The following is a 16591-nucleotide window of genomic DNA, read 5'->3' on the forward strand; positions in this document are numbered from 1 at the left end:
TTTTTACTTATTTCTGAGAGAGAGAGACAGCGTGAGCAACGGAGGATCAGAGAGAGAGAGGGAGATACCGAATCTGAAGCAAGCTCCACGCTCTGAGCTAGCTGTCAGCACAGGGCCCGATGCGGGGCTCAAACCCCACAAACTGTGAGATCATGACCTGAGCCGAAGTCGAACGCTTAACTGACTGACCCACCCAGGCACCCCAAAAATAGTATAACTTGTAAAGAATGGCAACTTCCAAGTTGTCAGTGTTCAAATAGTGAAGAATAAGTATTAAACCAATTGGAATTAAGACAAGAAAGGAGAGATAGGGAATGTATAGTGCGTAAGACAGTAAGATGATCAACTTAATCCTAAGTATATCAGCAATTACATTAAATGTACATGGTTTAGCTACAAGGTGGTATCTGTGTAAAGATTAATATTTAAATTACTGGAGAAGATTAGAAAGTCCCAAAACAGACCCTCAGATATTTGGTTTCCTCAAAGGCAACAGTGATAATTCGGTGGGCACATGGTGTTTGGTCAGTTAGATGTTTTTATGAAAAAGGCAAGAACAAACTGCAACTCCTATCTCAATGTACAGATTTAATGTAAGATAGCTTATAGACCTAAATGTAAGAGCTTACACTATTAGGCTTCTAAAAGAAAATACATGAAAATATCTTCATGACTATAGGCAGGCAAAGATTTCTTAGAAAAGACCTACAAAAACTGAATAGTCAAATTAAAGAACTGATAAATTGGATTTCATCATAATTAAAGGTTTTGCACTTCTTTTCATAAAGAAAATGAAAAGACAAGCTGGGGACTAAAAGAAAAATGTGACAGCAGTGGGGACTGTCTTTTAATGCTGGTGGGACTTTAAAATTGTCATAAAGACTTTGAAATATTGTTTGATAATATCTACAGAAGCAAGAAATGTGTATGTCAGATGACCCAGGATTTGACTTCTATAGTTATACTCATTACCTAGAGATAGGCAAGATTGTTGGCTGCAACATTATTTCCATTAGCAAAAGACTGGAGACAGTTCAGATGTCCATCAACAACAGAAGAGATGAATGTGGTATACACTTGGACAATAGAATACACTGTATAACAATGAAAACAATTTAACTGCACGTAAAATAACTGGATGACTTTCACAGACATACTGTTGCATGAATGAAGCCAGATACAGAAGAACACACTGTGTGGTTCCGTTAAGGTAAAGTTAGCACAAGGCAAATCTAACTTGTACAACTTAGTGATACATATTTGGGTGGTAAGACTACAAAGAAAAGTAAGAGATGAACAGAAAGATCAGGTTGTGAGAGAGAAAGGTTGGTGATCAAATAGGGTGCTTTTTGGGGTGCCAGCAGTGTTCTATTTGTTGACATAATGGCTCTGTATGGTTTTGCTTTTTACGTACTAATTCATTGGCTGTGCATTTGTTCCATGTTTTTAAAAAATGTGTCTTTAGAAGGTCACAATAAATATAGCTTAAAAAGAAATATATAATAACATAGATAAATGTTAGTATCTTACATAATGACGGTATTTTACAAGGTAGGTTAAAAACACATAATTTTTAAAATGTATGTGTCTAAACACATAAACACACAGGAGACACAGGGTAAAAACGCAGGAAAAATACATGCCAGAATGCTAACAATGGACATCTCTGCATTTTACATAGAATAGGTATTATTTTATAACCAAGAAAGTCTTCATTAACTATTATTTAATAAAATTAACCCTCGTAGATGGTGTCGTCCACTGTAGAGGAGACTGATTGGGTTGTTTATACTGTGTTGTTCGAGGAAAGATTTAAAGCTGCTTTGTATGCAATAAATAACATTTAAAGCAAAAGACATGCATGCATTCACATAGAGACACTTCAGACAGTGGTGTGGTTATTAACAAAATATACCTTAGCTGCAGGGAGAATAATGGAAATTACCCAACAATTTTTTAATCCTAGGCTATTTCCTGAATTTAATAGTTCCTTTATCTTTCAACACAAAAAAGAAGAGCATTTTTATGTCGCTGGTAAAAGGAAAACTGCAGTTTGATTTTTTTTTTTTTTAAAGGGAATATTGTCTGAGGCCACGGAATTGGTTCAGAAGGCTTGACATCCCATGTCTTCAGTTTTCTGTTACAAAAGCAACAACGCCTACCTTGCAGGCTTGTCTAGAACGTAACATGATATCATAGAAGTGCTCCAGCCGGGGTACTAGTGCACCTGGCACGCAGAGCTGATTTCTGGGAAGTGTTGGCAAGGCAGTTTCGCACTGAGATGAAGAGTTCGGGGTTGGGAATGGGGGCTGGCTTTGGATTCCCGGCTCTGCTGCCTATGTGTCCAGCCCTTCGGTTGTGTGTGTTACCTAAGGTCTTTCCCCTCATTTCCACATCTTTAAAATAAGGACAATAATAGTACCGACCTCAGAGGGTTAGTGTGAGAGGAAAACAGAGTGCCCAGTAGAGTGTCTGGTGCAAAGTAAAGGTCCATATGAATTTTAGCTCTTGTTGTAGATCTATTTTCTATGTGACTTCAGTTTACCAGGAAGATTAGTCAAGAGCCTAGGATAGTAACCGCTTTTGTTTCATATATATAACAACTGAGGCCTTTAAACATTTTCTTTTTGATAATTGATTTTTGCTAAGCTTAATGCTGCCATCTATATAGTTACTTGTGGGAATATTTATCATGATGGAGCATAAGATATAGTCTGTAACCTTGATATGAAGTTGAAATTGAAGAGAAGAAATGGGAGGTTACATGTAATGCATAAATATTTCTCTATTTCTTGAATTTAGTTATCTTTCTCCTCCTGCCCCCCTCGCCCCCAACTACCGGTATCAGAGTACCAGTAATCTCCCTCCAGATTCTGTTTTGCATTATAAGTTCCTAAAAAGAAAGGGGAAAAAAAGTTGTATTGTTCTACCAAGTCTTGCTATTATTGAATTTCATTTTGATATTATGGGGGGGGGCGGTAAAAAGGCTCTCCATTTCAGATTTGTGTGTAGGTGTGTAGGAAGGTGGGAGTGAGGGAGGGTGGATGCATTGCTTTCATAGAAGACCTTCCCTGACCAGTACTCTGAATCATTAACCACGTAGAGTGTTCCATTGTGTTCTTTCACAGACTTGAGAGGCTGCAGCTTATAGCTGGGAGGTCTCCCAGTCTGTTGCTTTGTAGGAGTATCCTGCTTCATCTCCCTTTAATTGGTTTACTGCTTTCTGAGTCCCAGAAATAATATTTATTTTGGTCAGAGAATTTTGAGCTCAGTGGGGTATAGACATTTAAGCTTCCCAGATTCTGTAGCAAAAGGAGCTTGAAAAGTAATGGTACTTACTTTTTTATGGTCTTTTTTTGGAGGTTGGCTATTTGAGAAGAGGAGGAACATAAAATGTATGGCATCTTCTTCCTTAAGATTCTATTTTTTTAAGCCTCCAACTGGGAACATGAGGACTTCCTCCTCGTATGAAAGTTGCATTGCCACTAAGTCTGTGCTCAGCTCTGCTCTTCGTCTCTGCAGCACTCATGAAACCCTCCAGTGTTCATTTTCTCGAATACCCTTCAGGTTACTGAGCATCGTAGCTGGAAGGATTTGGGGACATGTTAAGTGAAATTTTGAACAGGGTGCTGGTATACTGCCTTTGCATGTACCTGGCATTTGAAGAGTCCTGAATGCAATATGAAATGAAGGTAAGTAATAACCCACTGGTATTTAAAATCTATAGGGAAAAATCATATACACCTCCCCCCGCCCCCAATTTATGATCTCTGGGCACATCAACTTGGTGACACAGTGACGAGTAGATGAATAATGTTAAGAAAGCCAAATACAGTACCTGCCAGCTAAGAGGGAAGTAGAAAGTCTAAATATAGACAACCCTTACACGTATTGCAGCCCGTACACGTGCCATCATGATGGAGTACCCTTTCTCATTCTCCCTCTGTCATGGCTCCTACTGCCAGGGTACACCGAGACCTGGTGGCTTTGTTTCTTCATTTTGAAGGTTGAAAAAAAAAAAAAGCACCTAGTATTACTCAGAAGAAGTATGGAGTTTGCTCGGTTCAAATCATGGTTGCTTGAGCAGCTCAACAGTGTTCTCAAGGACCTGGGTTTCTTCCATCCCCTCTGCTGTCATCCTCATTGTTTCGGCTCTGACCTTGTCCTTGTTTCCCCGCCACTGCCACATCACTGCTACTGCTCCGTGTAGACCCTCACACATGATTCGGGCTGTGTTTTCCATAGCCATTCTAGGGGTCCACCGGCTTGCTCTTCTTTTCTCGGACAGCTGCAGGGTGAGGTGCTTAATATGGGAGGGTTGCATGCGAAAAAAGACAAAACCGAGTTTTGAAGAGGTTTTAAATAATATATCTTGGGCATTTGTACAAAATAAGTGCTTGTATTTTTGAACATGTAAATTTAAAACACGTATACGCTAAGTGACGCGTATAGGCTCCAAAACCAATGTAGTCTTGAAATATGTGAGATTCAGAGTGTGATTTGCTTCACTAGATCCCTAAAAAATATGTCGGTACTTGACAGTGTTCTAATTTTTGCCTTTTTTTTTTTTTTTTTTTTTTGCGTGTACATTTTGAAAGTCTCTAAGTCGACCTTGGGCCATTATAGATGCTCAGTGAATACTGCTGACTGATTGACTGTGGTGTTCAAGATAGACTTTTTAGTTATGTATTGTATTTTTCTCCCCTCTTCTTTGGTTAAAAACCACTTTCCTTGTGAACCTAGTGATTGTTGAATTTATGCCCAAACTCGTGCACTCTTAGCCAATCAAACAAAACACTGGGAGACTGCAGTGGGAGAAGGGCAGTCCTTCGTGGCTGTACCCTCGAACCTTGTGATGGCTCTCTCCACTTGCCTCTTTCCGTTTCGTATATCGGAATTGACACTCTGGAGGTAAGGAACAAGTGATACGCGCTGGAGTCAGTGTCTCAGTTGCAGTACTACTTTCCTGCTCTTTAAGGTGTGAGGCATGTTCAGAACACTCTTCTATAAGCTTAGCACACGGAGGAACATATAGTTTGATTGGCAAAAACCTATCAAGTGACATTCAGTCCTAAGCAGCTTTGTCTCATCACCCAAACCCAAAGCATTTTGGACCCCGGTCTTCCTGTCTTTGTTACTATGTTAAGTAGATCATTTGCTCTCTCTGTGTCTAGGCCAGTTTTTACCTCCTTCCGGAGTCTCCTCTCTAACCCCATTGGCCATTGAGAAAATGAGTTACTCCACAGGCTCTGTCCACAGTTTCAGTTGAATCGAATTCTAAGCAGTTTTAAAGATAGTTTCCTGGCTCCTAAAGACATTATCTCATCTTCCATTTTTACAGTACCCTCAACTCCTGACCATCTTATCATGCTGAACTCTTTATTCCTGGACTTATCTCTCCATCTGTCTCTTACCCTTCCCATTTTGGGTGTCTACACTTACACTTCTGTTTTATTCACAGCTTTGTTTCCTCCTCATTAATCATTGGTCATTGGTCCCCAACTTGCCCATACAAGCACATTTATTTCCATTGTATTTTCTGACACTTAGAGATTAATATTTTGTCTATCATTAAGTGGCTAACCTAAATATATTTTGCAGTACAATGAGGAGGTGTGTACTTATTGCCCACAAATACCTAACATATTGACTTACTCAGTAGCTTATAGAGATTTGGGCTTAATTTTGCCTTTTTTTTTTTTTTTTTTCTTCCCCTCAGAAGTTGGTTGTCAGAAACGCTACCTGGGACATTTGATTTCCTATAGAGTTCAGGCAAGCCAGGAATAATAGGAAGATGTTAAAATTGGCTCTTTAAAGAATGGTTTCCAGTTTTAAAGGGAAATTGAAAAAAAATGGATTGTAATGAGTTTATAATTTTATTTAATCATTTCTCAGGGCTTTTGAGTTATTGAAACAGTTCTTTAGTAACCATCAGTTTTCCTTGATGAACATTTACAGTCTTTTTTTAACCTATTTTTTTTTGTAATCTGATAAGAATGGAAAGGAGTTAGAAGCCAAATCTATGATGGTATGCAAAAGACGACAACACTTTGGCAGTAAGTAAAGAAATATAGTGTCATTGTTTTTATTTCACACTCTCCAAATTACCTGTGATGAGCTTAAGAGATTTCATTCATGCATAGAAAATTTTTAATTATTCATAGTGCTTTGGTGTACTATAAAAGTCGAATTACTAACACCGTAATTTGTTCAGATAGCGTTTAGTAGGAAAATATATCAGAAATAATTAATTGTTCTCACGATATGATAAGGTAGATGTATCTACAGAGGGCAATCAAAAAGAGTAGCAGTAGGATATTGATTGCTTTTTAGAGAAAAAAAAAATTCTATTCCATTTCTAAATGTTAACAATTGCGAGAGGAAAATTCCCACTTGAGAAGGATGTTTTCCAGGCTTCTTCAATGCCAGGTGTTTGTCATTGTGTGGAGTCTTGGACGAATAAGGCTCATGGCAGTCTTTGGCAAAGACGGACTCCAAGGACCTTGGCCTTCCTCTTGCAAACTTATTTTCAAAGCCTGCTAGTGTCTGTAGGAATGTTCCAGTGGTGTCTCAGCGCGACTTCCGGTGAAGACCCAAGTTTGTTCCCCTGACGCCAAGATCGCTGCGGAAGAGGATACGTGTCCGCTAACAAAATAAATTGAGAATGTTGCCAGCGCGTGAATTTCGCATTCTGCACTGTTTGTGGGATTTCACTCTTCCCATTTACTGACGGAAATAAACCTTGCCTCCTGTTAGTCTCCTTTAACGTAGCTACGTGCTACAGACAGGATTCCTAATCACCCTAAAGTTAAAAAACATCTACATTGTATGATCGTTTGCTGTGAGGCCATCCATACTCTTCCCTTTCCCTTTTTCTCTCCTTGACCTAGCAGCAGGAAGCCTTTGTTTGAGGTGTTCATCTGGAACAACTTTTCCACACTTGTTTTCATGTTCTGTTAGATTACAGGGCAGCAGGCCTACCTTTGAAGCTCCTTTCTCTTTTGTTTCTTTGCCGTGCACTCCAGTAATTAACTTTGTCCTTCTTTTATTTGTTCCAGTCAATCGCAGGCCACTCTGCTGAGCATCTTCTCCCAGGAGTACCAGGTTAGAAGTTTTCTCCTTTGTGAGGGTTGACAGGTGCCTAATTGAATGATGAATGTCCCTTTATTTCTTTGTAATTGAACTGCCAGCTCTCTGATTGGGTTGGAGGATGCTCTCCTTTCCACATCGAGCACCGCCTGCGTCTCAGTGGAGGCCTGCCAAGCCTACCCATCCATCTGTCTAATAACATCTAGCCTTTGCTTATTTGGTGGACCTGTAATAAATTATGCTAAACCATTATTATTCTGACAATAATAATTTCCCCGTGTTGCGTGGTTCCATGTGCTAAATGTTTGCTGACTTGCACTGTCAGTGCCGCTTTCCATTGCTGACAGAGATGATGATAAATGACCATTGCTGGAGTGGCAGAAGGCAAGAGAGGCAGAAAATGGAGTCATTTATCATGAGATGACAGGTGTCAGTCAAGTGGCAAGTCTCTATGGAATTACTTTTTGTAGTTTTCAAATAAGTTGTTTTTAAGCACTGTTCTTCCTGGTTAAAAATGGCAATTGGATTGTAAAACTAGAGTGCAGAGGACTTAGATGGAATTGAGTTGAGGGAAAATTAATACAAAGGTTGAAAGAGGGAACAAGTTTTTCTTTGCCCTCTGCAACCCTAAGCAAACTTATTTAGATTCAATTACTGTGACCCCGTTGGCTTTTACATATATGCTGTACCTTGTGCTATGGTCTGAAGACACCCCGGCCAGGCACTGGGATTGAAATGCATAGCTTCATAGAAGAGGAGGCAAAAAGACCTACCACCGCCCAGATCCCCAGACTGTTGCTCAGCTTGCCCTGTGTGCTAGACATTGGGATGAAGAAATCCGTCATTCCGCTCTTGAACCTGACATGTGACACAACGTAAAGATCTTTTCTGTTTTTTGTTTCAGAAACATATCAAAAGAACACATGCCAAACACCATACTTCAGAGGCGATTGAAAGTTATTATCAGAGGTATGACCTGCCTGCCCCACTAGAGGGTATCATAGCACCTATTAATTGTAATAATAATTATGAATAAATTAGGGTACTAAATTGATTGTCTGTATAACATGCCAAGGCAACGCGATATAAGTCTTACCTGAAGGCTCCAGGTATCTTTTTGAGTGATTTCTCAAATGCTTTGCTTAAAGAATATGGTGAGACTGTCTTGATTGGGTGTGTGTATATATACTGTGTAAGAAAACCTTAACAGTAGTATGAAATCTCAGCTGGCTATTTTAAACTTACTGTAATCACATATCTCATATAGATGCATATGTCGATGCGCACATATCTACACGTATGTGTGAAAGTTCTCAAATAAACTTAAGTTTTATGTCTTAGATCAGCAAGTCAAAAAATGTATTTGGAAGTGAAGAGTGAATTTGGGTGCACTTCTGTTTTGCATCATAGGTATTGGGTTTGCCATTTTAGAAGTAAAAAAAAAAAAGAAACGTCAAGTAAGGACATATGAAGATGTGAAATAATATACAACTGTCACATTTTAAATGGGATTTTGTATCTTAAAAAGAAAATCTGGGTATCAAATCAACCACGTAGTGTCCAGGGGATATTTTAATTTCAGTCTAGTTTATTATAAATAATTTTCAACCTCTGTCCTAAAACAGAATCTTTAAAATAGCTCTTTTAAAAAAAAATTCTAAAAAGGTTATTGTCTTTGTAATGTGACTGAATAATTTACAACCGTAAATGGTAATGGTTTGCGTTAGAATTGTTGGTTGGTTTCTTAAATATTTCAAGGACATATTGGAAAGGAAAACTGTCTGAAATATGCTCTTAAGTTATTACACTTAAGATTGACAGATCAATGTTTCTGTGGTGAGAGTGACACCAGCAATTTTAGGTGAATGATTTTATGCACGAAAATTTTATGAATGAAATGAATATCTAGATTAACTATTGGTATCATGTTTCTGCAAAGTCGTTTTTTAAGAACTGCGAAGGGTTTATTAAAAAGAAGAGTTATTGAAGCTAGCCCTCTAAAAAATCACACACCATGCCATATATTAGAGTCATGTTCGTTTTCAGTAGTAGCGTCTGTTGAAGGTACACACACTGCATGCATACACACTCTTTTGTGTCTGTGGGGAATTCCCCGCTAAACAAGTCTCTGCAAAGTTTGAATTGATTTTTTTTCAAAACTTATAATCTCCTCAGTGACATCAGCACTTAAAGTTAGAACCTTAATCATGAATAAAAACTGAAGAATGGCTCACAAAGTGCTGTGATGTCAGTAACAGCTTTGGAATCCAGGCCCTCCAAAACCAGACTGAACAGTTACATCTATGTCAAAAAGCACCCTTTTGTTTGTAAAAGTTCTCGTCTAAGGCCATCATATAAAAGTATGAAATGTCCAGTCTTTAAAGCCTTGTTGACACAAGCAGTAGAAAATAGAGCATTTCCTAGAAATTTGGAGCTCCACCAGCAGGCTGTGGGGCTGCCCTCTGACGATCATTTTCATTGCTGTAAAAAGGCCGTTTTAATTAGATGATTGCTAAGATCTCTAAGTGCTGCTTTTTGACATTTAGTTTCATTTCAAAATACATTTAATTATCAAAGTATGAACATACTGTATTGGGTTATCTGAGTTGTTCAAGCCAGAAATAAAAGTCTTTCCTGTAAATATGGTTACTCAGTGATGCACAGTTGGGTGAGCAATAATGAGAATATATTTGTATTTCTTTAAATTTACTGAAATGTGAGAATCTCAGTTGTTTCCAGGAGTCACAACATTTTGAAACAAAACTGTGAGATTCGGCTGTAATGGACAGATTAATAAGAAAGCAGCCTCACCAATGTCTTACTTTACCCCCTGCTCCCCGACTTTCTGCCCTGTACCCTGTGCTTGCAGATGGGCCATATTGTCACCTTTCAGACGTATTGACCGTACAGGCCCCTTGTCAGAGTGACGTTTAAATGTCCCTGTATTCTCCGAGGTAAATTGGCCTTAAAAAATTTTTGTTTTCCATCTGATTGTAATAAAGGCAAATTGTGTTATATCAAAACATAGTTAAGCAGTTTGACAATGTTAACACTGTCTTTAATTCCTTTTTTTTAAATAAAAGTAATACACATTATAGAAATTAAACACATTTGTGATGGTCTCAAAAGGAATGAATGATGGCCCATAATTGTGGCAGCCAGAGATAACCACTGTGGTATTTTTCATCCTAGCCTTTTGTCAATCCATTTTCATATAGATGAGGTCATACCGGATATGCTATTGTGAATCCTGAATTTTATACTTCGAAAAATGTCTATGACATAATATTACTCTGTAGAGAGCTTTTTGTAAACATTTTATTGATTGCATTACCTCGTCATATGAAAGTATCAAAATTTGCTGAATTGTGTAACTGTTGAACATATGTTTCCAATGTTGTAATATAAAAATAATACCGTGATAAACATTTTGATACGTAACGATTTGCATTTTGGATTCGTTTTCTAAGATTTCGATATATGTGATTACTGATACACACAATGAGCATTTAAAGATTTTATTATGTACTCCCCAATTACTGTCTACAAAGATTATGATGGCTTCCTACTAGCACTAAGAATTTCTGTGTCTCTGCATTTTTGCTAGTGTTGAGATGATCTCAATTTGGAATTCCAAGTCTGTATTTACAAACCCTATAATCCACAATATGATGCCATCATGGTTAACTGAAAGTCCAAAGTATCCAAATATCAGCCTAAAATATTTTCTCATGCATTTGAATTATTGAGGCAATTCCCTCAGTTCTTCATGTTGTGTATGTGCAGACACAGCTTGAGTGTTCATTTTGAAATCCACTCTATTCTTTCTCCCTGTATGAATGGCATTTTATTCCCAAACAGAAAACTCACGTGGCAAAACTTACTCAGGTCCATCTAAATTGTTGCACGTGAGCTTGTATGTAGTCATGGAGTCACATTCACAAGTGGCCATATTTGTAAGTCCCCATCAGTAGCAAAGTTCAGAAATGTGGTCTCCCATCTCTTCCCTTCTCCCAGCACACAGTTTGAGGGCCAGCTGGATTAGCTTTAGAGAATTAGATCGATTGAATTTCATTTCATTGTTCACACAGAAAAAAGGCTAGTTCAAATGTGTTATTGACATTATGTGATATAAAGAGTTTCTGAAAACTTGAACCACTTCTTTTGTTTAATTGGCACAATTTACTTTGCACTTCCCGTGTCCCATCTACTATGCTAGGAACCAAGGGTACATACAGATGTGAATCAGACAGGGTGCCTGTCCTCAATTGTTCCATTTTAGTGGGAAAACAGCTGCATTCATGGAGATGGGCTCCAGAAATTTTAAAGATAGAATCAACAAAGGTGATATTCAGCCGTGAGCTTAGGATAGAATTTTGGTAGGTTTTTGAAGTTCTACCATTATAATTATTACGAAAATAATAAAGATCAAATAACTCTGCCTTTAATATTTTAAATCTGTACATGTTATTTTAATCTTAGATGCTAATGAATCTTTCACACTCAAAAAAACATAAAATGGACCTTCTATGAAGATCTTTTGAGGATCGCTTCACCCACAAGCTAAACATTTCTTAGTCCTCCTCTGGCAGAGCTAGAGGATGGCACATAGATTCTGTGCAAAGTAGTTTTAATTTGCAAATAGGTATTCGGAAGATGCCCCAGGTCACCTCAACGTAGTATTCAGAATCACATCCTTCTATCTGAATTATATTCAGATCTTTGCTAGGGATCTGTTTGATGAAGGTTCAGCATTCCTTTGTATACGTCTCTCCCAAGGAGCTTCCTGTCCAAGTGGAGAGAGAAACAATCCACTATAAACATATGAAAAGTCTACTCTGCAGGTTTGCACAAGATGCTTGGAGGATGCAGAGAAAGGTAGCAGGAGGAATTTCTGATCATGTCCTTACTGAGTGTTTTCTGTAATCAGCATGCCTCTTTGATGGCATATCTAAAAATTGGAATAAAATGTGTCACTTGAGGACAGTTGAAGTTCCCAGAAAGGACAACTACAACTTCAAATTCATTTTTACTTAATTTCTTTTCCCCGGCACTTCTGAAGTGCTACAGGACATAGTTAGAAAACAGGCTGGAGAATAAATATATTTGGAATCAGGTCCACCCTTTTCAACATATGAAGGCACCTCAGTAGACCTTGGGAGATAGGGTTCCATTTCAGAGGTTTACTGTTTATTGCTTGAGGGAGCCCAGGCGGGTTACATCAGTACCCTGGGGTTTTGTTTCTTGGCAACTAGGCCGCTTTAACCAGCTCATAATTAGGAATTTCCACTGCATTAAGAGTGAGCATGTTTCTATATAGATATAGTGGGTTATTGTTTGACCATTTCCTGTTTCTTTAAACTTAATAGAGGTGCTCCATTGGCCATTACCAGGATAATGGTTATCCCAACACTTACATAAAACATAGAATTTTGAGTCCAAACAGTTCTCTGAGATAGGCAGTGGTCAGAGGTCTGGCTAATCTTTGTCATGATTCCCTATCAGCTCTCAAAGCTCTGCTGTGGTCACACTAGAGCCTCTCCTGGTCCTCGGACACGCCAGGCATATTCCTGACTTTGCACTTATCTGTTCTCTTGCTGAGAATATTCTTCCTCCTATGGCCCGCTGCTTTCCTTCTTACGAGTCTCTACCTAAGTGTTACTTCCTTAGAGATGGGCTTCCTGACCAACCCATCTAAGTTTACATTTTATCATAGTATGTAGCATTATATTATGTATTTCTTTCTGTGTCTCATTGCTTGTCTCTCCACTGAAATATAATCTCTGTGATGGCAGGAACCATGGACGTTTTGTTCCCGGCTGCTTCCTCAGAACCTGGAATAGACCCAACACGAGTTATCTCTGACAGGCATTTGTGGGCTAGATGAATGCTGAGTAGAAAGTTGTAAAGATATCCTAATATCCTATCCTAAGGTATTAAGCCTTAATACCAGAATAGGCTTAACTGATCTGGCCCCAAATCTGAACCCGTAACGAATGTGCATGTTTGGTGGTTATTAATACTGGATGACTTGGTCAGACTTGGCCCAGCTGATTGGTTGTTCCTTGAGCAGGCCTGTGAGTGCAGTGAAATTGTCATGAGTTGCTTGAGGTTCTGAGCTAAGCTGTTTCCCAGGGACCTTTCTCTAAACCGCATTTGCCACTTTTTAAAAATTTTGACTTTTCTTCTGAAAGTGCTTATTTCACAATTAGATTCCTAAATAATTTTTTCAAGAATGTCCCCAATATATGGGAAATGAACTTACTAAAATTACTTTGAAGTTATAGTGATCCTGAGACCCCCTACCTTGAATAACTTGCTTTTATTCCGCTTTGTTTATAGAAAGATTCTACATCTTCATAAGCATACTTGTGAAATAATATAATTTAGTATATTCTTCTGTTAGTTATATGGGAGGTCTCATCTGTTGACTTTCAAACAAATATTGTTAATTTATTCACTCAAATGGCATACTCTAGAGAAAATATCCATGTCTAATTCTCTACTCTTGTCCAGTATGGGTTTTGAAAGTTATTAAATCAGTCATTTATTGAAGGAAAAAATATATGTGTATAATGCAATCACCTATTATAAGCCAAGATCTGTTTGAGGTATAACAAACGGAATAAAATACAATTCCTCTACCCTCTGTGGGCTTTCACCCTTATACTGGGGAATGGGTTGAGGTAGACAAGTAAGTAGGCAGACACAGTATGCTGTGTTAAGTAATGGAGAGATGTACAAGGAGCTCATCGATTGTACCCTGGGACACCTAGCTCACTCCTGGCTGGTGATGGATTGAAGACAGTTACATGTAAGCTGCATCATGAGCTCTCCAGGTGAAGGCTGGAGTGAAGAACAGTGACTAGAGATGAAGCTGGCCAAGGACAGTAGGTGGGACCCAGAGGATGAAGAAATTTACAAGAGGCGTTAAGTGGTTATAATTTAATCTTGACATTTAATGTGGGAAAATGGCACATCCACTTTTTTCTTTAAAAATAAAATCATTCTGGCTTCCATGTCTCGGATGGATTTGGAGAGGTTTTGTTGTTGTTGTTGTTGTTGTTATTTTTAAGCTGGGTTAGGGAATGGGAGGGATAGAGGTTATGACAGAAATGTATGGCAGTTGAGATGATGGCTGGTATTGTCTAACAAGGTGTGCTGACCCACAGATGACAAGTCGGTTCCATTTGTTTCTTAATAAGGTGTCAACCAATGCTGTGAAAGATACGTAAACAAAAAAGTGGGATGGGTGCATAGATGCCTTTTTTTCAAATCGTAAGAGCAAACTTATTTCCTTTCCGTAAGGTGGTTGAGGTATAATAAAGCCAGGGTGACAGGGATAGTACTTTTCGCAATCACTGCTGTGCCCCCTGTTAGGAGATGAAAACAAGGGACAGCGATGTGCTCATGCTTCGTGCCCCCAACTTCAGTTAGTCAGTTGCCAATGGTATTGAGGTAAGTTGTTTTTGTCTTCCTTTTCCCTTCAATGCTTTCCTATGAAAGTAGTGTACTTTAACTAGAGTGGAGCGTGGCGTTTGCCCAGGAGAAACGTGTACACACGGGGGATACTGACAAGTCTATGCTGGCCTTTTCTTGTTAGTACGTTACCACTTGGCTTTGTCTGTCTAGGTACCTGAATGGGGTGGGGAGAAATGGAGCTGCCCCAGTGCTCCTGGAGCTGGCCAACGAGGTAATGTTATTGTTATTATTTTATTTAAACCTGCCGAAAACCTAAGGGGCCTATCTAGAGTAGCTTTGCTTGGAATTATAATTAACCTTAAAAAAAGAGATTTTGAGGTGCACCAGACATTTAAATTGCTCCCCGGTCTCTTTGTAGTTTTAATAATTGGACCAAGAACTTCATATATTAATAAATCAGTTCATATAATTAGTCTCCTTCTTTTAAGGCAAATGTGTAAACAGCTTCTTGGTTTCTTACTTCGTGGGAAATTTCAACCAAACAGCTCAGGACATGCTCTTCTCTGGATGTGTTGTCTTAATTTAGTGTGAGAGATACCTGTGTGAAGTAAAGAGACGTATGGCCGAGAAAATCTATGCTAACTATTATGAAAATGAAGAGAGACATTGTTTACTTAAAACTGTAATGTTTACTTGGTTTATTTTTTTGTTAGCCAACTTTTATTATGATATAAGATCCATGCCTTATACAAAAGTCTCTTTATATGAAGAAGCATACTGTTCCTCATAACACCAAATATAAAGTGATTTATTGAACTGAACTTGTTAACTCTGATCTCTTTCTGTTTGGGGAAACAAATAATAGTCTTACATTTAGAAAAGGAAACCCTAAAGATTTCCCATGAATGGGGAAGAAGCTGTAAAAAGTCCATAGTAGTGGCCGAGAGCATACCAAAAAATAAAATATTTAATTCCTAAACTTTGAAATATTTATCCGCTGTAATAAGAGCAATACAATATTTAGTCTAACTTGGAACTGCTTATGCAAACCTCATAGGGACGGAATGCAGTGTGCAGTTTTTGTGTTGCGTTATAATGGGAAACATAGTAGCAAGGCAGAAAATGTGTGTTTGCATTAAAGATGACTCAGTGCTGCCTGCATTAAGTGTTGTGGTAGCAGCAGCGAGTTGTACATGTTACATTAGAAAGGAAGGATGGCTTCTCTAAGCTTCTGTCTGCTCTGCACCACTACAGTCAGCAAATGAGCAATTACCTATCAGTTACTAGAAGGTTTTAATAGTCTAGGCAGTGTCTACACAATCTGATAGGATAGTTAACGTACAAAATGCACTTCTCTTCTTTGGAAACCATGTATTTTATCCATACTCTTTTTTTATTTCTAGAGCAAGGTGGTTTTTAAATGTCTTCAGACTTGTTTGTTACGACTTGATTTTATCCACAACTTGAGGTATCTGTGCTGTAACTAGGAATTCAGTGATTGTCCTTTATGAAAAGAAAAGAGGGAACTAACAGCATCTGGAAATAATGTGATGCAAGCATGATACTCATTTTTATAGATGATGATATTGATGACATACATAAGTTTTACATAGTAGCGGTTTATATTCATTTGAATTTTTAGTGGATATTTCCATTGAGCCTAGCTCATTTAGCTGACCTCAACTTCCATCTTCTAGTAATATGGAAGAGTTTTAGCTGGTAACACATTTTTCTCCTGTATCGGTAAAGCTCTTATTTACCATGAATATATAGAATACTAAGCCAAAGGAAAGAAAGACTTATTAAATATTTTTTCCCTCTCCTTTGGCTGCAGAGTAGTACAGAGATAATAGCACTTTCTGATTGACTGCTGATGCATTAGGGAAATTTGGGAATGACTGGGACCAGATTATGGCTTCTAAACAACCAAGCTGCCATTTTTATATGATAGTTAAGATTTAAATGACATATGCCTGCATCTGGTGACAATTGATGTGATGGTAATGCTTTATGAGTCAATATATATTTAATCAGTGGAAACTGTAAAAATTGATGAGAAATGTATGACATTGGTACATTA

At 38.2% G+C, this 16591-nt stretch overlaps 1 protein-coding gene across 5 annotated transcripts in view; it reads left to right on the forward strand.

Moving 5' to 3' along the window:
• Nucleotides 1-16591, forward strand: part of CDIN1 (CDAN1 interacting nuclease 1) — a 208575-nt gene that overhangs the window by 41817 nt on the left and 150167 nt on the right. For 2 of the 5 annotated variants that reach the window (XM_039217964.1, XM_039217960.1), the window contains exons 2-4: nucleotides 7059-7104; nucleotides 7994-8058; nucleotides 14722-14782. The exons of 2 other annotated variants lie outside the window; for them this stretch is intronic. Coding sequence is in view for 1 of the 3 variants with exons in the window: in XM_039217960.1 (XP_039073891.1) it covers nucleotides 7059-7104; nucleotides 7994-8058; nucleotides 14722-14782 (172 nt within the window). In the remaining 2 variants the exon portion in view is untranslated. The remainder of the gene's footprint in view (nucleotides 1-7058; nucleotides 7105-7993; nucleotides 8059-14721; nucleotides 14783-16591) is intronic. One more of the 5 variants, XM_039217963.1, reaches the window with a different exon arrangement.

The sequence above is a fragment of the Hyaena hyaena genome, unplaced genomic scaffold (genome assembly GCF_003009895.1).
Source record: "Hyaena hyaena isolate Hyena2069 unplaced genomic scaffold, ASM300989v1 scaffold_727, whole genome shotgun sequence".
Classification (NCBI taxonomy): Eukaryota; Metazoa; Chordata; class Mammalia; order Carnivora; family Hyaenidae; genus Hyaena; species Hyaena hyaena.